The sequence below is a fragment of the Sus scrofa genome, chromosome X (genome assembly GCF_054392235.1).
Source record: "Sus scrofa isolate SSC_HxYL_T2T_F1_AM1 chromosome X, Sscrofa_HxYL_maternal_Yorkshire_Landrace_v2.0, whole genome shotgun sequence".
NCBI classification, from domain to species: Eukaryota; Metazoa; Chordata; class Mammalia; order Artiodactyla; family Suidae; genus Sus; species Sus scrofa.
This window is the reverse complement of record NC_139401.1, coordinates 107640367-107665585: the sequence shown is the minus strand read 5'-3', so window position 1 is coordinate 107665585 and position 25219 is coordinate 107640367. Positions and strand designations below refer to the sequence as shown.

The following is a 25219-nucleotide window of genomic DNA, read 5'->3' as shown; positions in this document are numbered from 1 at the left end:
TTGAGGCAACACCGGATCCTTAACCCACTGATCAAGGCGAGGGATCAAACCTGCATCCTCAAGGATACTAGTCAGGTTCTTAACGCACTGAGCCACAATGGGAACTCCCACATAAACTTCTTTTTAAAGGACTAGATAGTAAATATTGTTGACTTTGTCACATCTGTCACAACTACTCAACTCTGCCATTGTGGGGCAAAAATAGAGACAGACAATATGTAAACAAATAAGTATGGCTGTGTTCCAATGAGATTTTATTTACAAAAAAAAGATGTCAGGATTTACCGACCCTTGGCTTAGAATAAGAGGAGTAGTAGTTACATGATTCAAATGCTTAATCACATCAGGCTTTGGTAGCCTGAGGTATCCATCGATGCAGGAGATAAACCTGCCTCCAGCATCAGATCAGGCACAGTGCAGAGATGGACACTGCCAGTGTTTGCCTCTCCAGTCCTTCTCTTTGAATGTCAGCCACGCTACAAAATCCCACCCCATTCAAAAGCCTTGGGTGTAAGAAAGCGCCACGTATTAGTAAAATTCGAAGGGAAAATGCCAGCTGCCTTAGTTTACATTCTCCAGCTATTTCACAGAGAAAGCCTTGATCCTTTGTTACCTGCAGGGGGAAGAGCACCTTCCATTCTTATGTCCTCCCAGAAAAAGTGACAGATTTGGCAAGATTAATATTCATAAGAGGTAACAGCATGTTAAGCTCCATGAAGAGAGAGACGATTTTTTTAAATTAGAAAAAAATCTTTTTTTTTTTTTTTCGTCTTTTTGCCTTTTCTAGGGCTGCTCCTATAACATACGGAGGTTCCCAGGCTAGGGGTCGAATTGGAGCTGTAGCCGCCGGCCTACACCACAGCCACAGCAACGCCGGATCCTTAACCCACTGAGCAAGGCCAGGAATCGAACCCACAACCTCATGGTTCCTAGTCAGATGCATTAACCACTGCGCCATGATGGGAACTCCAAAAAAAAATCTTTTATTTTTGTAAAAGCACTATATGTTTGGTCATGGCAAAAATTGGAAAATAAAATAGAAACATTATACTTCTACCACCCAGAAATTACCACTGTTAACAGCTTAGTATATACCTTTCCAGATCTTTTTCTAAATATATATAATATATATGTACTTTCTACCAAAATGAGATAATACATGTACTTAAGACTTTGTAACTGCTTTTTTTTCAGTTCATGATCTCCACTATTCCACATCGATAAGTTTTTATGTCATCTAAAACCCATCCATATTCAAATTCATCTACTGTTCCCCAAAATGTCCTATGAGGCTAGTCTGTTCAAATTAAGATCCAATCTCAGGCCACACATTGCAACCTAAGTCTCTTTTCATTTAGAACAGTATCCTTTTTTCGGGATAGGAATTTTGTTTCCTGATGTATCCTCAATGCCTTTAACAATTCTTGGTACGAGCAGTAGGAGCTTAAAGATTTGCCTAGTTGAGTAATTAATGAAAAACTCAGGGGATGGGGGAGTTTTCACCCTAGAGCTTATCTCACCCACCCATCACCCTCTGTCGCAATTTTACAGATAATAAAAATCAAGGCCCGAGAAGCAAAGTGACTTCCCAAGGTCACCCAGCAAGTACGTGGCAAATGCTTTCCATTTCTCTGTGTATTCTATTAAACCAGGAGATGGCAAACTTCATCTGTGAACGTCAGCCAGTAAATAGTTTAGGCTTTACGGGCCAAGAAGCGAAATCGAGGATATTACGTAGGTACTTACATAACAAGAGCAAAAATCAATGTCCACAAAATTTGTATTGATGAAATCCAAACATAATAATAAATGACACTGTTTCGTAGTAAAGGTCTACTAATGAAAAGAACGGAACCGAGAATAACATTTGGTTTACTTGTGGTTGAAACTTAACGTTCCCTGTCATCAAACTGATCCTAAATGTTCCTCTGAAATACCATTCTTAGCTGGCAGGTCATAGGTTGCCTACCTCTGTTCTATACTATGCTGCTTATCTGTGATTCGGCTTTTTCTTTCAAAGTCTGAAGGAAAGTAACTTTCTTCTGAATTGACACTTGTAACTGGGTTCTGGCCTATTGAAGGTATATGATGGTACTAAAGTACCAATGAGGAAAACAATTCCTTGGCCGCTCTTTTAAAATGTGTATCTTGTCTTACTTCAGTTACTCTGGTACCTAACTGTTGGTAAGGCCTGTCTTCTTCCATTTAAATGGTAAGGCGGGTTGCACTGGGACTGCGGCTTTCACAATTAGCCATGTGTCAATACTGAATGGGGCTGACCAACCTAGAAATCACTGCAAATGAGGTCGGTGATTATCTGGCTTATGTCAAGGCTGATAATTTTTCTTTCTCAAATAAAAATATGCTATGCTATTTAAAGATATAGAAGTAAATATCCAAAGAGCAAAAATAATAGAAACTGATTGTTTTTAGGGGGAGCAGGGAACCAAGAAGAATGCCAGGGACTCCTTTATTTATTTTTATTTTTTTTACATTTTTTACTTTTTGCTTTTTAGGGCAGCACCTGCAGCATTTGGAAGTTATCAGGCTAGGGGTTGAATCGGAGCTACAGCTGCAGGCCTATGCCACAGCCACAGCATCGTGGGATCCAAGCCATGTCTGCAAACTACACCACAGCCCACGGCAATGCTGGCTCCCTGACCCACTGAGTGAGGCCAGGGATTGAATCCACATCCTCATGGATGCTAGTTGGATTCGTTTCTGCTGCACAACAACAGGAACTCCTCCTTTTAAAAAAAAAAAATAGCAAACCTTGCAGAAGTATTTGAGTTTTAAAAACTGTGTACAGGAGTTCCCGTCATGGCTCAGTGATAATGAACCCAACTACTATCCCTGAGGATGCAGGTTCAATCCCTGGCCTCGCTCAGTGGGTTAAGGATCTGGTGTTGCTGTGAGCTGTGGTGTAGGTTGCAGATGTGGCTCAGATCCTGCATTGCTCTGGCTGTGGCGTGGGCCAGCAGCTGAAGCTCTGATTAGATTCCTAGCCTGGGAGCTTCCATATGCCATGGGTACGGCACTAAAAAGACAAAAAAAAAATATGTACATATATAATTTTGAGAAAAATACACGAAAGAAAACCAGAGGCACATTAAAGCCCCTTTTAGAAATGGCTTCTTTAATACTTTCCTACACACAAAAATAAACTCAAAATGGCTTAAAGACTTAAACATAAGACATGACACCATAAAAATCCTAAAAGAGAACATAGGCAAAATGTTCTCTGGCATAAATTGTGGCAATATTTTCTTAGATCAGTCTCCCAAAGCCAAAGAAATAAAAGCAAAAATAAACAAATGGGACCTAATCAAACTTATACGTTTTTGCACAGCAAAGGAAACCAAAAACAAAACAAAAGGACAACCTACAGACTGGAAGAAAATATTTTCAAATGATGTGACCAACAATGGCTTAATTTCCAAGATATACAAACAGCTCATCCAACTCATTATCAAAAAACCAAACAACCCAATCAAAAAATGGGCAGAAGACTTAAATAGACATTTCTCCAAAGAAGACATACAGATGATCAACAAGCACATGAAAAGATGCTCCACATCACTAATTATTAGAGAACTGCATATCAAAGCTACAATAATACACACCGGCCAGAATGGCCATCTTGATCAAAAAGTCTACAAATAATAAATGCTGAAGAGTGGGGGGAGAAAAGGGAACCCTCCTACACTGTGGGCGGGAATGCAAATTGGTACAGCTACTATGGAAAATAATCTGGAGTTTTCTTAAAAAACTAAATATACGGTTACCATATGATCCAGCAATCCTACTCCTGGGCATATATCCAGAAAAGACAAAAGCTCTAATTCAAAAAGATAATGCACCCCACTGTTCACAGTAGCACTATTTACAATAGCCAAGACATGGAAGCAACCTAAATGTCCATCAACAGATGAACAGATAAAGAGGATGTGGTATATATACAATGGAATATTACTCAGCCATGAAAAAGAATGAGATATTGCCATTTGCAGTAACATAGATGGACTTAGAGATTATCATCCTAAGTCAAGTAATTCAGACAAAGACAAATATATGATAACGCTTACATGTGGAATCTTTAAAAATGATACAGATGAACTTATTTACAAAACAGAAACAGACTCATAGACATAGAAAAGAAACTTATGGTTACCAAAGGGGAAGGAGGGGAGGGATAAATTAGGAGTTTAGGATTAACAGATACATGCTACTATATATAAAATGGATAAACAACAAGGACTTACTGTATAGCACAGTGAACTATATTCAATATATTCAATTTGTAATAACATAATGGATAAGGATCTGAAAAAGAAAAAAATATACATATATATTACTGAATCACTTCACTGTACAACTGAAACACAATATTGTAAATCAACTATACTTCAATTAAAAAAAAACACTTTCTTCCATCCTCCCCCCAGCCTAGGTTGTTAGGTGTCCCTCTTCTCTGCTCCCCACAGCATCCCATGCTCAACTCCATCAGAGCACTTAACACATTGCACTGTACTGATCTCTTTCTCTGCCTATCTCCCTGAAGGAACTATGTATGAGCTCCTTGACCGGAGGGGCAATGTATTATTTATTTCAGCTCCTAGATTAAAGTAATAAAACTGGTATTCCTTACAGTGAAGTGAAACTAGCTAAACCAAATGCCACTCAGTCTAGGCAAATTAACATCACAATGAGATAAAAACAAAACAAGGGTTGGTGAGGATGGAAACTGGAAACTTCATACATTTGCTGATGGGACTACTTAGTGCAACCACTTTAGAAAACAGTCTGTAAGTTCCTAAAGATATTAAACATGTAGTTACCGTATGTCCCAGAAATTCCACTCCTAGACCAGGGAATAAGTGAACATGGATCTTGCTCTCCCTGGGGGGTAGGGGGACAAGAGAGAGAGAGAATCAATCCAGGGCAGGGTGTTGTGTTATGACAGAGGTCTGCTAAGGGTGCTACAGCAGTAAGATCAAGAGAACTGAAAACCTATGTCCTCACAAGGATTCACCATAGGATTCCTCATAAGAACCAAAAAGTGGAAATAATGCAAATGTCCATCAACTGATAAATGAATAAAAAAATGCAGTATATCCATACCATGGAATATTATTCGGCCATAAAAAGCCATGAGGTACTGATACATGCTGCTACACGGATGAACCTGGAAAACCTTGAGCTAAGTGAGAGAAGCCATTCACAAAAGACCACACACTATACCATTCCATTCACACGAACTGTCCAGGAAAAGCAACTTTAGAGACAGAAGGCAGCTAAGCGGTTGCTTAGGGCTAGAGGTGCAAATAGTCTTTTAGCAATTGGGGACAGGGTGATAAAAATGCCCTAAAACTGGATTGTGGTGACAGTTACACAACTCTGTAAGTTTACTAAAAATAAATGTACACTTAAAATGAGTAAATGAAATGGTAGGCACAGTGTATGGCTCTTTAAAAAACAAACTCCATCAATCCATTACATTATTTACTTTCTACATTAACTTTTTTCCTCCACGACAAGACCTGGTAAGAACTGTGGTGAATGAGGTGTCTGAGGCATTTTTGTCGGTTGGGGCTTGAGGTTTTGCTGACGGATACATCCAAGTCAGCATCTCTGAAAAACGGGTATCCCATTGGGTGATCCCAATGTGCAATCTGGTTAATCCCTGGCCTGCCAGTTTAAGCTTAAATGTGCCTAAGACCCCTACTCCAAGCAATAAACTGTAGTTAGGTCACAAATTAACTTCTAGCAACTCTCAAGCCCTGTTAACAACCAGATGAATTGTTCTAGGACAGCATGTCTGTGAAAATGCTTATATATAAACATTTATATATGTGTGTGTGTGTGTGTATATATATATATACACATTTATATATCTATATTTTGCAATTTGGTCACTGCTCCCTGGGCAGTAACCTGCCAAAACATCGAAAAGATACAAACTCCACACTAAGCCTGCCCCCGCCCGGGGGCACTCCTGGGGAACCGCTGGGGTACACGTCTCCAAGGGTGCTGAGGAGGTGCAAGGGGACATAACAGCACCTCTCCGAGCCAGCGGTAAGCATGGGACCAAGTCCCTCCTCTATGTGTTGCGGGATGGGCAAAAACTGCCACAAAATCAGGGCGAGGTGTCTCCTCCCAGGGCCTCCTGGTGCCCGGGAAACTCACGCGGCTGCTTGTCAGGCTCGCCAGGAGGTTTCAGACAAGGGCGCCCAGACTTCTGTCGCCGCGGGCGTCCCACCGTGTGGCCAGCGCAGAGCAAAGGGAGAAGGCGACGGAGGAAGGAAAGCAACCCGAGCAGGATCGCAGCTGTCCTGGGCTCCACTCTGCAGCCCTCCACGCCCCCGGCGCCCGGCTACCTAACCCGGTGGCCGCCGCCCCACCCGGGTCGCGCGATTGTGTGGTAGCGCCCCCTAGCAGCCGGAAGCGGGCAAAGCCGGCGCGGCAAGCACCGGCTGGTCGGAGCATGCGCAGACGGTCGGGCAACTTCCGGTCCGCGGAGCCACGAGGGCCGAGACCGAAGGCTCTGCGGCGGAAATGGCTGTTCTGCGGGACCCCGGGCGAAGTCGCGATGGTGTGGGGAGCTGACCCAGACCAGAGCTAGTATAGGTGGAGGCGTCCTCCACCCCTTCCTCCCTTCTTTCCAGAGGAAAAAGCACCCCAAAGAGGACAGAATGGCGAAATAATGATCTTGAGTCTGGATCCCAGCTCCCTTCTGCAAAAAAAAAAAAAAAAAAAAAAAAAAAAGGAACAGAATAAGGCAGTTTAGTTGAAGATGATTTTTCTGGACGGTCTGAAAAAATGCATTTGTAGCCGCATGAATGTGAACTAATAATTACCTTCCGGAGAATCAGTTTCTTCCTCTTATAAAAGGGATAATAATAGTGCCTACCTCAGAAGGTGTCTGTAATGATTGAATAAAATCATCCACCTAAAGGGTTTAGTAGACTGTTAAAGTCAGCTATTTAAATGGTTTCTCAGGGCTTAGCAAACACCTAAAAAGAGTAGGTGTCATCTTTCCTCAAGATTCAGGGAAACGAACAGATTTTGACACCACAAAATAAACACACACCTAAGGTGAATTATTCATAAAAAATGTTTTGTATAGAGAATTAAAATAGTCCATCCCCCTGCTCAGCCTAGACACTGAGAAACAAAACCACACTTTGCTACACAAACATGGCTTTGCTAGGCCACTGTCTTTATTGGCATTACTTTTCCAGGACTCACTCCTCTGTCAAGGCAAATGGTTTATTCGCCACAGGAACATCCCCAGAGATCCATCAACCCTTCAATAGAAAGCATCAACAGTTTGCCCTCTGAAACTCTTTAAGTCCCTCTCCTCAAAACCTTCTCCTTGGAGTTCCCCTCATGGCACAGTGGTTAACGAACCGGACTAGGAACCATGAGGTTGTAGGTTCGATCCCTGACCTTGTTCAGTGAGTTAAGGATCCTGCGTTGCCATGAGCTGTGATGTAGGTCACAGACTCGGCTCGGATCCCACGTTGCTGTGGCGTAGGCTGGTGGCTACAGCTCCGATTCGACCCCTAGCCTGGTGAACCTCCATATGCCGCTGTTGCGGACCTAGAAAAAACAAAACAAAAAACCTTCTCCTAGACTGTTGGTATCATGATCCTTACCCAATCCTAATCAAGTCGCTGAGTTGAAAGACCCTCTGCCTTAAGCTAGGCTTTCATTTCTCAATAAATGACGAGCTTCCCTTCCTCTCTGAAACACTGGCAAAGCTCTGTGAGATGGGGTTCTCCCTTACTGAAGGAAATGATAAATTCAGCATTGTCATATCAACAGGTGTTTTGGTGATATTCGGGAAGCCAGCACTTGACAGTTTTGAAGACCCTACTGTCATCCAGTGGAGCTGAGATCTCAGCCCTACAGCTCAAGACCTTCAACTTGGAAACAGTGTGTGCTTCTGAGTCCTTTTTGATCTCCCGCTTGGAGCTCTCTGACTGCAACGGTAAGCTACATATAGGTTTCACACTGGTTAGAGCTCTGATCCCCTTGAGCTCCCAGTTGCTGAGGATACTAGTCCTAAAACCTACACATCACCCCCCTGTGAGAAGCCATTCCTGACACCCTGGATCATAGGGCTCTACTCTGTGTTTTAACAGTCCCTTTCCTTATACCAGCCAGGGCTCTCAGCACTCTTGTTTTATTGCAGTGAGCTACTGCGCTTAATGGTAAGCCTAGTGGGCAGAGCGTCCCTTCATTGTAGTTGTGAGGTCAGGCTGGGACCTGGGTGGTTTTATGGTAATGTCTTCATCTCCACAACCACCATGCTCGCCCTCTATCTAGCTAAGCTTGAGTTCTCTACTTTCCTTCATATCTTCTAATAGTGTGCTCAAAAGAGTTTTTTTTTTCTTTTCCTGAGTTTTTCAGATTTTACATTGATGTCCCTCATTATTTTATTTTCGGAAATGTTCCACCAATTCTTTTGCTTTTTCTATGAAAAAAAAAAACATACTTACTACAATTAACAATCATTATTTGTCAGCCAGTAATAGCACAGTGTTTATTTCTTATAGGTTTTTTTGTGATAGGTTTTGTTTTGTTTTTGTTTTTTTGGGGTTTTTTTTTTTGGTTTTTTTTTTTTTTGCCTTTTCGTCTTTTCTAGGGCTGTGGAAGTTCCCAGGCTAGGGGTCGAATCAGAGCTGTAGCGCCAGCCTACACCAGAGCCACAGCAACACCAGATTTGAGCCGCGTCTGCGACCCACACCACAGCTCACGGCAACACCAGATCCTTAACCCACTGAGTGAGGCCAGGGATTGAACCCGCAACCTCATGGTTCCTAGTCGGATTCATTAACCACTGAGCCACGACAGGAACTCCTCTATTTTCAATTATATTTCCCTAAACTAAATTAGATCTTGGTCCATCCAGGATATTTAAAATCAACCTCCATCATGTGCCCTTTAACAAAATTTAAGATCTCTTACTTCCAAATTTTCAAACAACTTTAACCTGTGCTCAATGAACAGGAAATTGATCAGATATGCATATCTGCCTGTTACCCCTGCCCCAATAATTGATCTTCCACTGTGATACAGTTTTTGTCATTAATGTCATCACTCTTACCTGAAATATATGATAGAAATTCCACAAGCTTTGATGCCAGACTTACCATCTGTTTACTGGCATATAACACTTTAATCCTGTTGCTGTCTCTAACTGGGACCCATTTATCTTCTCTAAAATGGGATTAATAATTCTTACTAGATTATTGACATATTCAATGCATAGTAATTGAAATATTTATTATAATTACCCTTTTTTACATCTTAGGTTATTTATTTATTATGCACACGTCTTACATGTTTTATTGAAGTAGAGTTGATTTACAATATTATGTTAGTTTCAAGTGTAAAGCAAAGTGGTTCAGTTATATATGTTTTTCACATATTTTCCATTATAAGTTATTACAAGATACCGAATATAGTTCCCTGTGTTACATACTAAATCATTGTTGTTTTTCTATTTTATGTATAGTAGTTTGTACCCATTAATTCCATACCCCTAGTTTATTTCTCCCTCCTCCCCTCCCCTTAGGTAATCATGAGTTTGTTTTCTATTTCTGTGAGTATTTTTCTGTTTTATATATAGATTCATTTGTATTTTTTGAGGGGGCCACACCCACAGCATATGGAAGTTCCCAGGCTAGGGGTCAAATTGGGCAGTAGCTGCTGGCCTATACCACAGCCACAGCAATGCCAGATCCGAGTCTAGTCTGTGACCTACACCACAGCTCGAGGCAACGCTGGATCCTTAACCCACTGAGCAAGGCCAGGGATCAAATCCGCATCCTCATGGATACTAGTCAGGTTCATTACTGCTGAGCCACGATGGGAACTCCCTGTATTATTTTTCAGATTCCACCTATAAGTGATATCATGTAGTGTTGGTCTCTAGGTCCATCCATGCTGTTACAAATGGCAATATCTCCTTTTTTTATTGGACACACCCACAGCACGTGAAAGTTCCCTGACCAGGGATTGCACCTGTGCCGCAGAAGTGACCCAAGCCACAGCAGTGACAACACCAGATACTTAACAGCTAGGCCACCAGGGAACCCCTTTATTCTTTTTTATGGCTGAATAATATTTCATTGTGTATATACTGTATCTTCTTAAACCAATCATCTGTTGATATGGGCACTTGGGTTGCTTCCATGTCTTAGCTATTGTAAATAGTGCTGCTATGAACATCGGGGTGCATGTAGCTTTTTGATTTAGAGTTTTTCTCTTTTCTGGATACATGTCCAGGAGTGGGATTGCGGGATCATATGGTAGTTCTATTTTTAGTTTTTTAAGGAACCTCCAGGCTATTTTTCATACTGGCTGCACCACATTGTTATTACTCTTGATTATCCTTTAATAAAAGAGAAATAGCAAACAGTACCCAAACATTCCTATTTTACCGGGCAGTTGTCTTTAATATTTACAAATGCACATGGAGTGATTAGCGATTTGAAACAGCAAAACCTAAAGGCTGATGATGTGTCGTGTATGAAGCAACAAAGAAACCGATCTCGCACTTTCTGCCATGCTAGGAGTGAATGGTGCAAGTGACAGTCCAGGAGAAGGAGAAGCAAGCAAACGATCTAGACGTCTTCTAGGTTTCTCATCTCATGAGCTAGGCGGATGGTGGCTCTGCAATGTGTATACTGGTCTCTCCTTGACTGACTCCCCTCCAACAGTATCTGCTGTGAAAGAGTAATAATAATAAAGGCTGCCATTCACTGAGCACCTCCTGTGTGCTGGGTACTGCATCCCTTCCAGCTATGAATATTTATTATGATCCAGCTTATGTTCCAGGCAGTGTTCTAGGATCTGGGGATATGCCAGTGAACTAAGCAGACTAAAATGTGTATGGTCTAGTGGGGAGAGGCAGGAATAAAGAATTAATATAATAAATCAGTAAATTATGTAGTATACTGGAAGAGAGGAATGTAATGGAGAAACAGAACAGGGAAAGGGGAATGAGCGCGCTGGTGGCCAGGTGCACGGTTTTGTTTATTATTTTTTATTATTATTATTATTATTATTATTATTATTTTGCTTTTTAGGGCCGAACCCGTGGCATATGGCGGTTCCCAGACTAGGGGTCGAATCGGAGCTACAGCTGCCAGCCTATGCCACAGTCACAACAACGCGGGATCTGAGCCGTGTCTGTGACCTATACCACAGCTCACGGCCACGCCAGATCCTTGACCCACTGAGCGATGCCAGGGATCGAACCTGCAACCTCATAGTTCCCAGTCAGATTTGTTTCTGCTGTGCCACAATGGGAACTCCCAGGTACATGGTTTTAAATATGCTGTTCACGGCCAGCCTCAATGAAAGGGTGCCATTTGAGCAAATACTTGAACATGGTGAGAGATCAAGGCACAGGGACATCTGGAGGAAGAGTAACAACAGCCAGGGCAAACTGGTGACATGGGAGTGTGCCTGAATTCTCTACCAAGATATCTAAAATTCCCTGTGCTCAGCACAGAGGTGCTAAGCCTACTGGGGAGGACATAACCATACAAGCAATTGCAACAAAATGAGAAGTACTACCTAAGATATAAGGAATGACCCTTAGTGGAGTCAGAGAAAGTTGGCCCAGGGTGTGCCAGGGGAAGTGATGCTAGAAATTTGACAAGACTTTTGCCAGATGAAGGGGAGGACCAGGCTGATGGACACAGCACATTGGGAGTCAAAGATAACACAGAAGACCTGGTGGGCTGATGGTCTTTTAAACCCTTTTCTAGAGGGGCCGCTCTTCATTTGTCTGGTTAGGTGGGGTTGTCTGAAAGCACCCCCAGTTTTAAAAGCATAGCATTCCATTCCAAGTGTGGAACCTAACTTATTCAGCCAAACTTTACTTTCAGTTTGTTTCCAGTGTTCCACCATTATGAAAAAAAAAAAAAAAAGCTGAATGTCTTTGTTTATAAATTTTTTTATGCTTGTTCACTTATTTTCTTTTTTTCAGTTTTTTTTTCAGTGATTTTCTTAGCATCAATTTCAGGAAGTTAATCTGCTAGATTCAGGGTTTTCACATTCAACCTTTGGTACATTTTCCCGTTGGCCTTCTAGAAAGAATGTGTCAATCAGTCCTGCCAGCAGTGTGGGAGAGAGACTGTTTGCCCACGTCCTTACCAACAATTTGTTATTTTTAGTGTTTTATCCCAGAAATTGGATATAAAAATAAATATGAGGAGAAGATGGTTTCAGGCTCTGAGATGGAAGTTTCCTACACTGATCATTTTTTCCGTTTTGTTCAATAAAAGAAACGAGCCCCAGGACATCCTATTATGCTTAAGTTAGTGAGTATGACAATTTAGAAATCGATACCCAGTTGCTGTGGCTGTGGTGTAGGCTGGCAGCTGTAGCTCCAATTCGACTCCTAGCCTGAGAACCTCCATATGCCCGGGGTGCGGCCCTAAAAGCAAAAAAAGAAAAAGAGAAGAAAAAAAGAAATTCATACCCAGGATGCAGCCCATAGAATGATCAGAGGTTTTGTACCTATTACCTTAGGAACAACTTTACAGCACAGGACTTCCATCTCTGGGGCAGGAGGGCAGATCGGATATTCAGTTCCAGCTCCAGCCCTTACAAGCTGTCAGATCTTAGGTGAGTTACTATGGCCATGTGTGCCTCAGTGTCATAGTCTGTAAAATGGGAGGTCCTGCTGTGGCACAACGGGGTGGGCAGCGACTTGGGAGCACTGGGACGCGGGTTCATTTCCCCGGCCCAGCACAGTGGTTAAGGATCCAGCGTTGCTGAAGCTTGGCTCAGATCTGATCCTTGGCCCAGCCGGGGAGCTCCACCTGCCCGCACGGTGGCCAAAAAATAAAAATAAATAAAAAGGGGGTGATGGTGAACATGGTACATGTCCGAGAGAGCAGTTGTGAGGGGCCATAATAAATTGTGAGTCTGAGATGAGATGCTACAGCTGGAGATCCACACATCCTGTCAGGCTGAAGCGGGAGCCTCAGCCCCCACTCTCCTGCTCCCTTTTATCCTGTCCCTGAGATCCCTGGTAATGACAGGATTTCAGGGTCGTCTAGCTTGTAAGGACGCCTCAGAACTCAGTCAGGTCTCCTTCCAGCCATGCACCGGGGAGCCTGTGTGTCCCTGTGAGATCAGCTCCCCAGACCCCTTGGCTCCCATCTGCTGTTGGGATGGGGGGGTGGTTTAGGTGGGGGAGGATTTGGCTGGTCTTGAGTTCTCTGAAAGGATGGGGGTGCCTCTGACACGTGGGGGAAGGAGACACCCCCCCCCACCCGGGGACACACAGGACTAGGAGACATCCACCTCCGCGTTCAGTAAGTGTTCCCTTATCATCATCATTGTCATCGTCGTTATCCTCAGCGTCACCATCAATCACTGCTAACCTCTCAGGCGTTTCTGAATCCACTCCTGTGCCTGTCAGGGGCTGGGCTCAGCGTAGCTCCTGGAGCCCCGCTGTCACATGGGCAGATTAACACTCAATAAGCACTGTCTGCGTAGCTTGGACAGCATCTAATTTTCCCTGTCCTTCTGCAGCGGAATAAGGCATTCCAGCCAAGTAATAAAAGCTACCATTTCTTGAGCGCCTACGATAGACCAGCCCTATGCTAATCACTCATACACCGCCACCGCTGCCTGGAGCCTGGGGAGGCCAGGTCTCAGTATCCCGAATATACAAACCCCAGTTTTCTCACACTTCATGCGCACACAGTAACACCTACATCAGAGGGTGCTATGAGCCCAGGAGAGCTGAGACCTGTTGGAAGTAAAGGCTCCTCACCCTGGAGTGTGACGTCTGGCTCCACCAGGAACTTGCTGCATGGCTCAGGCGAGTTTCTGAATGTTGCCTCGTGTTTCCTCACCTGAAATGTGCTGATAGTAATACCTGTTTTATGGAGTTGATGCAAGGATTACAGGAGCGAATGCGTTTAAAGCACTTGGGATGGGGTGCCTGGCACAGAATAAGCTCTTAATAAATCACGGCTGTAATGACTTTGATTGCTATTATGGAAGGATCACGAAAAGGAAGACGATTCAGCAGGGGAGATTGAGAAACGGGGCCCAAGAAGGTCAGGGAGGAGGGGAACCTTGAGAGAAAGGCGTCATGGAAACCAAGGGAAAAAGAATGCCAGGAAGGAGGGAGCCATAATGCCCAAGGGCACTCGGAGGCCAGTTTCTTCTGACAAAAGAGTGATTTTCATCACTGAGCGACCAATGAGAACGAAGGCAGAAAGGAAGAAAAGAAGCCTACAGTTTGAAATGAAGCCTTGTTTTAGGCTAAACCCATTAGTCTGATCCAAATGCCCAGGTTTTGGTTCCAGGTCTTCTAATTAAGGGAAATATGTAGTTCTTGAGTAAAGGAAAAAGCCAGTGTCACACCAAGTGAAACAAAAAAGAAAGGTCGGGTTATATCAGTTTGGCGAAATAAAAATTTAGACAACCTCAAAGTCATACCACAAAACGGAGGGGGGAGGAGGGAAGAAAAAGAGGATGGATGCATCACAGGACAAATTTTCAAAACCATGGTCTGTACTGAACCCCCAAGCTAACTCCAGTGGAAAAGGAGGGTAGTGGGGTAGTGACACGGACAGAATTTATTTATTGTTTCTGCTTTCTCTTCTACCTGGTGCCGGAAAGACATTGTGGCGGTATTAACTGCGTCTTTGGGCAAATATTCAACAAGTGCTTGTAGAGGAAAAGCTGAGCAGAAAGTGGAATGAACTCTCATCTGGACGACATGAGGGAGGTAGAAACTAAGGCTTAAAATCAATGGGAGCTGGGATGCGGTGGGGGCCCCTGTAGCGTTCAGGGCCCGAGCGGAGCTGCCTCTTGCCTGGAGGTGAGTGAGGGGCCCCTTTTGGTTCTGGAGAGATGCAGGTGGCTACCAGGCCCCAGAGGTGCCATGGATGGATACAAGGAGGGGCCCTCTGGAGTCTGAACTCCTAGCCAGGTCTCAGCTGAAGGATCCCAGGCAGAGAGGCCTGCCTGGTCTCCATCTGGCTGGGAGGATTAAAGAGGCTGAGGCTGAAGGCAAACCTGGGATGCTGGGGGTGAGGGAGGGGTGATGGCCCCATTGGGGAGGCTGGGTCTTCACCCCCTCCACCTAGAGAGAGTGTGGTTGGGGGCGGGACGGGGGGAGAGAGTTGTAAGATCAGATTGTCGGGTGGTGAGTGGAGCAGGATCGAGAAGCCAGCGAGGTGCTGGAGGGGCTGCTTCTGGAAAGAGAAACACTTTCAAGGCAGGTTTCCCGGGCGTGGCAGCCCAGGGAAGGCTGCGCTGGCTTCTCGCCGGCCCTCCCCTTCAGCCTGCAACCCTTTGTCCCCAACGGAGTTGTTATCAATTGCTAACGTAGTTATAACCCCATCGTCTCTCCCTGGGGCCCTCAACCTGTGCCTTTGCCCAGAGTTCTGGCGGAAACCCGGGGAATCGGCGAGTCCTACCGGGCTTCCTGTCCCCATCCGTCTCCATGCGAGTGTCCCCGGTTACCCTAGGCTTAGCCCCTGACGCGGCCTCTCCCGCTGCTGCATGCGCTGCCCACCCAGCTCTGTGGAGCACTGTTTTCCTGCCCAATTGGCCCTTCGGGTCCTCAGGTCTGCTCATTCCTTTCACTACACCCCCTGCCTAGATGCAATATCCCCCGGCGCCCCTAGCCCTGTCGCCGCTCACAGAGACAGGGAATTAATTATGCACCGACAAGAAACTTAGGGACCGCCCCCCCTCCCTGGGGTCTGAGGTCAGACGTATCCTCTTAGCACTTTCCAGGAAGAAATCTAGAGAGGGGCCAGGGCAGGTTCCCCCCGACCCGCCGGGGCCAGGAATGCCCTCCACTCCGCTAAGATGGTGTGGAGGGTTTCCTGGCCTTCCGACCCCTTGTACCTTCACGCGTCCTGGCAACTCTTCTGCTTTTCATCTCTTCCCAGCTCTTCCCACTTCTTGGGTTGGGTGGGGTTGGCTTGGAGTCCTCGAACTTGTAGTTTCCGGGCCTCCGGGCTCAGGCTCAGGTGCTGGGCTCCGTCTTCTCCTCCCTTGACTGGGGGATGGGGAGGGGGACCTGTCCGCCGGCGGGAGAGTTTCCCACTTGTGACCCGGAGGGAGAGCTGCCTCTGCCATCCCCATCTGGGGTTGTCACCTCAGCACCAGACTCCCCCGCCATCAGAATCTTCTGGATACATCAGAGAAGAAAGCATTACATTGGTGGCAACTAGTGGGTGCTGGAGTTTGATGCTGTGTCCTAAGGGACAGACAGGTCAGTTGTGGTGGGGGCTCTGTCCACTTGGGGACTCTTTCATTTGGGGGAATAATTGTCCTTTGGGGGAATATTTTTCAGCCCATTTCTTTCTTCCCCTTTCCTCATCTGCAAAATGAGGTTGATTAAAAAACAAACAAACAAACCAAAAAACCACCGCGAGGTACAACCCCACCCTTTATAGCTTTTTACTATATGTTTCTTGTTCCTTTTTCCTCCTTCCTAAAATAATACCAGAGACAGTAAGATAGATGCTGATATAGATTTATTGACATAGAAAGAAGCCCACGACATATATTATTTGGTGAAAAAATACAGACTTTAGAACAACACTTATATTTGATCACTTGTATCTGTACATATATCTATCTGGGTACATAGGGGTAGGGAAATATCTAGAAGGACCTTCACCAAAGGGTTGACCATGGTTATATAAGGGCTGGAGGGTTTTGGGTAATTTGTACTTTTTGTACTTGTCTTTGTTGTTTGTAGTATTTCACAATGAATTATACCACTTTCACAAAGATAATACAGCCATCGAGGACACACAGAAGGTAGACCCTTAGGCAGCAGGGACTGGAAGCGAGGCTGGAGGTCAGGCCATCTCCCTCCACTAATATTCAGGACCTCTTCTCCTCCGCCCGAAAGAAAGCCGCTTTGTGGATTAATTCATGCAGTTAGAAGCACCCCCCCCCCCATGTTTCTCCTTGCTGGATTCTGAATATAGGTTAGGGGTCTTTTAAAGCTGGGGGCTAGCACCTCACTGTGGCTCAGAAGGGTCGCTGGGCTCAGCAGGGGCCTCTCTCGGCCCTTCCTCCTCAGTGTGTGTCAGCTCCTGCAGGGTGATGATCAGATTCTCAAACACCTGGGCCCTGTTGCTCTCATTGTCACAGGTTTCCTTTGAGTGGCCCTCCTCACCACAATAGGAACAGCGGATGGTGTATTTTCGCTTCCGGGTTCTACGCATATCCCCGGGACCGTCATTCTTAGACCCAGACCCCCTGCTGGTGGAAGGCGATTGAGCCTGAGAATTGTCGGGGGAATCAATGACTAGCACTGGATCCAGGGGTCTGGCTCTGCGCCTGGGGGGAGGAGAACCTGAGAAGGAAAGTGGGGGGTCCTGAGACTCCACCAGGATCACGTCCTCATCCGAGTCGTCATCGGGGGTATCCTCTATCTCTATCACGTTGCAGTCGGCATTGCCAATCACTATGGGTGGGGAGCCCTGAAATGCCACTGGGCTAGTTGCCCTCTCCACCACTGACTCAGATCTCTTGGCCCGCTTCCGTTTAATGAAAGTGTCATCCCAATCCTCTTCCTCCCTTATCATTCTGATCAACTCCAGGAAATTGGGGAGACGCTCCTGCTCATTTGCATACATCCTAAGAAGATTCTTGAGCCTGAAGCGCAGGTCCCCATTCAGCTCAGCCCCCAAAAGGAGCTGGTGCAAGCGAGTCTGGTTTGCATCTTTCTGAGCTATGATCCCTGCCTGAATAGCATTCTGGAGCTGCACCTCTAAACGGATCACATAAAGGGAGGCTTTCTCCCCTTGCGCCTGCAAGGTGTTAAAAAATCTACCGTGGGCAGTGACGCTGCTTTCAGACTCCCCAAACACCAATTTCATGGCGTGCAAGAAATCTGCCACACTTAGGTTGGGGTTGGCCGCCTGCAGCAAACGCATGACCTCCCTGGCGGGGCCCCTCAGGGTTTTCAGCAAGCGCTTGAGCTTTTCCTCCTCAGACATATTCCAGTCTGGCAGGACCCCATTGACTTGGATCAGCCAGTTTTCAAAGGTTTCTTCCCCCTGGGCTGGCACCACCCTCCCCGAGAACAACTTCATGTTTCTCTCTGCCATGTTGGCCATTAGAGGACCAAGACTCCTCTCTAGCGACCTTAGCATAGAATGGGCCCAAGGCGGCAAGGGTGCGTTCTGCCGCCGGCTGCTACCCACGCGCGCAATGATGCTCGCCATCACGGACGGCGACCGGGTATCTGAGTATAACAAGATGCTCAGGCTTTGGGGAAGAGCCTAATCTGCAGGCGTGCTGGAGCTGGCGGAGAGCAGGGCGAAGCTCTGCCTTCCCTTATCTCAGTAGGAGCTGAAAACACACACACACACACACACACATACACACACACCACGAGAGGAAGGGTTAATACAGGAACCGGCTGCAGCTGTATTCTCTCCCTTCCTGAATATCCTGCAGTACATTTTATATCTGCCCAGTGCCCTAAAAATATCCCCCAGGAGACTGGCAATTACAACCTCACGGAGCCAGCCGGTGACTCCGTGTTAGCAGGCTGCTTTTTACAGCCACATCCATCTCCTCCCGCCAGTCCTTCAAGAGGGACGGCAACTGTTGCTTCTAATTCTAAGTGTAATAGTGTATGGAGCTGATATTGGGCTCTCAAAATAGAGCACAACGGTCGCAGATTTGTGGGAATAAATAAGATCTCCTTAACCTCTCGGTCTCAGGTCTCAACCACACCCCCTTCTTAAAGTCCCCCTGCCCCCGTTATTTCTCAGATTCTTACAGGAGCTCAGGAACAGGCGCGCGCCTTTATTTCTCTTCCTGCTTCGGCAACCGGTGGCCTCCGTGAAAAAGCTCGCCTCTGGGGTACAGTCGATCTCCGTCCACCGGGGGTCGACGATCCGGGGACCTCAGGGCGTCAAGACTGCGCCGCCGCAGAGGGCAGGGAAAGGAAGGGTCAGAAGCGGTGGATCCCTCATCCCGCTCCCTCCCCGCACCCCGCAACCCCACCAGCACCTCCGCAGTGGCCAAGCGGAAAATTCCCTCTCCCACCTTCTGAATACGAGCCAAATCAAGCCCCCCTCCCCGTGACATTTCCCCCGGGGAAATCAGCACCCTACCAGCTCTGCAATCAGCGGCACAGAATTCAAGTTCGGATTGGGCTTTGGTGGCCTGCCACGGAGAAAGGGAAGAGGAGTTGGACACGCACACCCAGGGATTTCTCCCCAAGGAAGAGATGAGGAGATGCAAAGGGAGTTCAAGGCCCACAGCTTGCGATTCTCCCCGCCCTCTCCACCGCACCCCCTACCACCTCCCCTCGAAAACGGCCCCCTCTCAATCCAGACAAATCCTACCCATTCGGCAGCATCCAGTGGAACCCCACCTCCTCCCTCAGCGTGGCGGGGCCGCAGGAGTGCTCTGTCCCCTGCTGCGCAGTCCTCGATTCCCCAAACGGGGAGCCTCCCGGTCCTGGAAGGGCTTCCCCCTTCTCTCTCCGCGCGGGGCAATCGCGCCCCCTTTCTTTACCTGTGCTCCGCCGGTGGGCAGCCGACACTCCGGCTTTGACAGTTGCGATTCCGCCCTCGGTCTCCGCAGCCCTGCAGGAAGAAAGGACGGGCGCCTCCTCGGCCGCTAAGCGACCCGGGACCGCCCGACGGAGCTGCTTCGCACGGCCGCCCAGCGAGGGGTAGCCTAGTCGAGGCAGCGCGGTTCCCAAGGCAGCCGCGGCGGCTTTTATCCTCGGCCCATCGAGACAAAAGAGCGTGACGAGCGGGCCGCCGCGGCCAATCCGCGGGGTGCGGGGGCGGGCTCCCCGCGCAGCCTCGGGCTGGATGCGACTGTGCGGCGGCGGCCGAGGCGGAGTAGGGGGTGGGGGGAGGTGGGCGGCAGGTCCTCGGGACGTCAAGTGCCGCTGGGTTGCGGGGACTGGAGGAGTTGGCGGGGCTTTTCCTTCTCCCTCTCTCCCTCCGCTCAACGCTGGGCCTTGAAGCCAGGTGCATTAAACATGAGGTGGAATCGAAATCAGATAAGCAATAAAAGTTCTTCATCTTTGTGTAGGGGGATTGGAGGGGGGGGGAGCGTTAGCGCTTTTTTGTGCAAATAGGCTTCTCTTTTTTAAAGAGTTTGTACTGTGAAGGAGTTACCAGGTTCATTTAACAGTGAGGGGACTTCGGCGCTCAGGCTCTTAATCGCTACTCAGTAAAGTCTCGGTGCAAGGCTGGCCGCCTCAGTCATTTTCAGGAACCTGTCAGAAATGCAGATTGCTGGGCCTGGCCTCTGGAAGATTCTGATTTACCAGGACTAGTGATGGGGTTGGGATTTTGTATTTTTTAACCAGCACTGTAGTTGATTGTGAGGTGTCAAGAGGATGGTGAATCATAGACTGGCCTCCAGTGTATCTGTCTACAGCATAGCTATGGTGAAATGCCTGGCTGGAGCGGAGCGGATGTTCCGTGAGCCTCCTGGAATTGTATGCAAAGATTTTGAACTCTGTAGGAGGCTGAGTAATGTCCACCCAAATAGTTCAAGTCCTAATCGCTGGAGCCTGTAAAGGTTACCTTATAAAGTAAACATGCCTTTGCCGGTGTGGTTAAATGAAGAACCTTGATGCGGGGAAATTATCCAGGATTCTCTGAGTGAGCCCTAAAACCGATCACAAGCATCTTTCTGAGAGAGAGAACTGGAGAGAGGGCTGATGCACACAGAGCAGGAGAAGATGATGTGAAGACTGAGGCAGAGACTGGAGCGGTGCCGTCACAAGCAAGGGGATGCTGGCAGCCACCAAAAACTGGAAGAGGCAAGGAACAGAGTACAGCTCTGCCGGAGTACAGCTCTGCCCGGAGAAACTGCTCTTGAACTTCCAGCCTATGAGGGAATAAATTTCTCCGGTTTTAACCCACCAAGTTCGTGGTGATTCGTTACAGCAGCCCTGGACAACTAACACAGACTCTGTATTGTGCTGAGCCCGTAGCTGTGCAGATTTTGAAAGAATGGTGAAAGACCACTCTCCTACGATCTTTCTTCATCTATATGTTCCTCCTTCTGTTTGTACTTGAGGAGGAAGTGTGAGAAATGAAGCACAATTTGACTAGACCCTTGAACCACAGCTCTCTACCACTTGATGGAGCTTTTCCATTTCCCAACTCCAAGAGGGGTTGCTAGGTTGCCCTCCGTGAGCTCTGTGAGGGGACTTCTCTGCTGGATTTGGTGTTGTGGGCCCCAGGGGAGTAACTCCAAGGAAATGGTGGCACGCAGGGCTATCCAGAGTGAACGGGGCTGTGAAGCCAGCCGCTCTGTGTATTAGTCTTTGGGGGCTGCCATAGCAAAGTATCACAGACTTGGTGGCTTAACCAACAGAAGTTTATGTATTTTCTCACTGTTCTGGAGGCTGGAAGTCCAAGATCCAGGTGCCCACGGGATTGGTCTCTCCTGCTGCCTCTCTCCCTGGCTTGCAGATGGCCGCCCTCTTGTTGCCTCTTCACGGAGTCACCCCTCGGTGCGCTCAGGAGCCCCAGATGTCCAAATTTCCTCTTCTTATAAGGACCCAAATCAATCTCTGGTTTTAACCCACCAAGTTTGCGGTGATTCGTTACAGCAGCCCTGGACAACTAACACAGACTCTGTATTGTGCTGTGAGTCCATAGCTGTGTAGATTTTCAAATAATGGCTGATTAGGACCCACCCTATAAGACTCATTTTAACTTAATCACCCCTTCACAGGCCCTATCTTCAAATCAGTCACATTCTGAGGGGGGGGAGAGGGTCAGGCTTCCACATATGAATTGAGGTTGCGGGGGGGGGCGGGGGGGGCGGCTAGGGATGGTCCACTATTCAGCTCATCACACTCTAGTTTCCCAGAACATTCCCCAGTGCTGTGAAACCTCACTCTAGCCTCTAAGCACACCCCTTGTTCTGAATTGAAATAACTTCATCACCAAACCAAGTGATCTGCAGTTGGATACGATGGCATCAATGGCATCAAAAAAAAAAAAAAACCCAAACAAACAAACAAACAAAAAAACCAAAGACCAGCTCTCAGAGACAGGGTCACCATACAGGGCTGGGAGAAGCTTTTGCTAAACTGGCTCCAGTTGGACACTGAGCATCCCTTATCTCTGGTCACATGCTGCTAGGTGTTGGGGGACACTTCCAATTGCAAAGATTCAGGCTCTGGTGGCTCTAAGGAAGCCACATATTATTTTATTATTTTATTTTATTTTTATTTTTACTTTTTTGTTTTTTTGCCTTTTCTAGGGCTGCTCCCACAGCATGTGGAGGTTCCCAGGCTAGGGGTCTAATCAGAGCTGTAGCCTCTGGCCTACACCACAGCCACAGAAATGCAGGATCCGAGCTGCGTCTGCAACCTACACCACAGCTCGCGGCAACACCGGATCCTTAACCCACTGAGCAAGGCCAGGGATAGAACCCACAACCTCATGGTTCCTAGGCGGATTCGTTAATCACTGAACCACCACGGGAACTCCAGGAAGCCACATTTTATTTTCCAATTGCAGAATCACAAACCTTAAAAACCCAAAGGTTAGGAGCCAAAGCTTTCAGTTGAAACACTGTTAAGCTACTTTTGGCTGCCTTCCTCCTCTGTGCCAGGAATTTTCCATCCATTATCTCATCTAAGTATCTCTGGCAACTTTTTTGAGATAGACATTGTTCTCTTATCAAAGGAGCTGAGGGGATGCAGGCACTTCACACTAGGGCTTCGGCTCATCCCAAGTCAAAGCCTGGGTGGGGATGCTTATGGGAGAGTCTGTCCATAATACACTGGGACCCTGAGGGCAGTGTCTTTCCTGAAAATTTTCAACAAGAAGTGAACTAAAAAAGACATTTTTATTATTATTATTTTTTTTGTCTTTTGTCTTTGTTGTTGTTGCTATTTCTTGGGCCGATCCCGCGGCATATGGAGGTTCCCAGGCTAGGGGTTGAATCGGAGCTGTAGCCACCGGCCTACGCCAGAGCCACAGCAATGCGGGATCCGAGCCGCGTCTGCAACCTACACCACAGCTCACGGCAACGCGGGATCCTTAACCCACTGAGCAAGGGCAGGGATCGAACCCACAACCTCATGGTTCCTAGTCGGATTCGTTAACCACTGCGCCACGACGGGAACTCCTAAAAAAGACATTTTTAGACAAACAAAAACTAAGTGTCACCAACAGACCAAACTAATGGAAATTCTCAAGGATGTAATTCGGGAGGAAAATGATTTTAGACGAACTAAATGCAGGAAAGAATGCAGACAGTGTAAATGAACATTGACCACAGAAGAAGTCATAAAAACGTCTATTCTGTTTTTTAAAAATAAACATAAAGTACCATACAATAAGAAAAGATGTGAGAAGGGGCATAAATGGAGTTCAGCTTTTCTAAGGGCCTTGTAGCATATCGGAAGTGACTTAGGTATTTATGACATTTATACTTTGATAAGGTAATTATGTATGTAGGAATTAATAGGATGTAACTATTAAAATAACAGCAATAGAATGTAAATTTCCAAACTAGTAAAGAGAGAAAATAATTGAATAATAAAAACAATTATGAGTCATTTTTTTAAGTCAAGAAAGAAGAGGTGAAAAAATAGGTGGAAATGCTACAAGCACAAGGTAAAAATAATAGATTAAAACCCAAATATGTTAATAATTTTATTAAATGTTTGAACTAAATGGTCACGTTAAAAAAATTGTCAGATGGACTAATAAATACACATTTATGCTATTTAAGAGAGACTAATACAAAGTGTAAGGATACAGATAGGGTCTACAATAAAAAGACGGAGAGAAAGAAATCATGCAAAAAACATATAAGGGATAGAAAACTTGCATAGCTGTGTATAAAATACACTTAAAAGCAAAAAGCATTATTAGAGATGTAGAAAGTTATTTTATAATGATAAAAGGTTCAGTTCACCAGGAATGGTTATGCACTTGTGACAAAACCTCAAAATACATAAATGAAGAGTTAACTTACTCAAAGAAGAAATAGACAAATATACAGAATGGGAGGTCTTACTACACCTCTCGGCAGTTGATCAAGGAGAGGAAAAAAAATGTCTCTGAGGATCTAGAATATTTGAATAATATAATTCATCATTTGAGCTAATAGCCAGTATATAGAGCACTGTCCACCAACAACTATAGAATACACACACAGAACAGTTATAAAATTTGATCATGCACGAGGCCAGAAAGCAAGTCTCAATACATTTCCAAAAGTCAAAATCTGATCATAATGCAAATAAGTTATGAATCACTAAATATAAAAGATAACTGGAAACATCTCTGTACATTTAGAAATTAAGATACTCAAATAACTGATGAGTCAAAAAAGAATGATAGTGGAACTTAAAAACAATTGTAGTTGGAGTTCCCATCATGGCGCAGTGGTTAACGAATCTGACTAGGAACCATGAGGTTGCGGGTTCGGTCCCTGCCCTTGCTCAGTGGGTTAAGGATCCCGCGTTGCCGTGAGCTGTGGTGTGGGTCGCAGACGCGGCTCGGATCCCGAGTTGCTGTGGCCCTGGCGTAGGCCGGCGGCTACAGCTCCGATTGGACCCCTAGCCTGGGAACCTCCATATGCCGCGGGAGCGGCCCAAGAAATAGCAAAAAGACAAATAAATAAATAAATAAATAAATAAAACAAACAAACAATTGTAGTTGAACAATAATGAAAATACTCATATCAAAACTTGTGGCATATACCTAAAGCAGTGCTTTAGTATCTAAAAGTATCTTTTAGCAATGATGAAAGGCCAAAAGTTCATGAGTTAAGTACCCCTTTCAAGATTTAAGAAAGCAAACAAGCCCAACAAAATTTGGAAAATACGAAGTGATAACAATAAGAGCAGAAATTAATGAAATAGAAAGCAATAAAGACAACAAGTCAAGAATGTCCCCTCTTGACACTTTTATTCACCACTGTACTGGAGTTCTAGCTGGGGAAATCAGGCAAGATAAAGAAATGAACAGCATTGAATTGGAAAAAAAGAAGTAAAAATCTCTATTTGTAGATAACATGATTTCTCTTACAGAAAGCCTACATAAACCATTAAAAAAACTTCTAGAATGATTGTAAGATGCAAGAGCAAGATATAAAGATCAATTGCATTCCTATACACTAGCAATAAACAATCCAAAAATGAAATTTTTAAAAAATTCCATTTACAGGAGCATCAGAATCAAAT

General features: G+C 45.8%; 2 protein-coding genes across 2 annotated transcripts in view; both read right to left on the bottom strand.

Annotated features, from left to right (window-relative positions):
* Nucleotides 1–15495, bottom strand: part of LOC106507028 (uncharacterized) — an 88148-nt gene extending 72653 nt beyond the window's left edge. The window contains exons 1-4 of the mRNA XM_085006985.1: nt 15468–15495; nt 6475–6602; nt 6187–6373; nt 4263–4323 (exon numbers count right to left, since the gene is read on the bottom strand). Of these exons, the coding sequence (XP_084863111.1) occupies nt 4263–4323; nt 6187–6373; nt 6475–6602; nt 15468–15495 (404 nt within the window). The remainder of the gene's footprint in view (nt 1–4262; nt 4324–6186; nt 6374–6474; nt 6603–15467) is intronic.
* Nucleotides 15496–16521: 1026 nt separating this feature from the next.
* Nucleotides 16522–19744, bottom strand: ZCCHC12 (zinc finger CCHC-type containing 12). The gene is made up of 4 exons (XM_003135349.5): nt 19552–19744; nt 19146–19197; nt 18809–18949; nt 16522–18372 (listed from the first exon to the last, which is right to left on the bottom strand). Exon 4 carries the CDS (start codon nt 18243–18245, stop codon nt 17034–17036), a length of 1212 nt encoding a protein of 403 aa, XP_003135397.3. The 5' UTR covers nt 18246–18372; nt 18809–18949; nt 19146–19197; nt 19552–19744; the 3' UTR covers nt 16522–17033.
* Nucleotides 19745–25219: the final 5475 nt, after the last annotated feature.

What these genes read in the sequence shown, in the direction of transcription:
- ZCCHC12 (XM_003135349.5), bottom strand. Translation starts at nt 18,245, where the DNA reads ATGGCGAGCATCATTGCGCGCGTGGGTAGCAGCCGGCGGCAGAACGCA.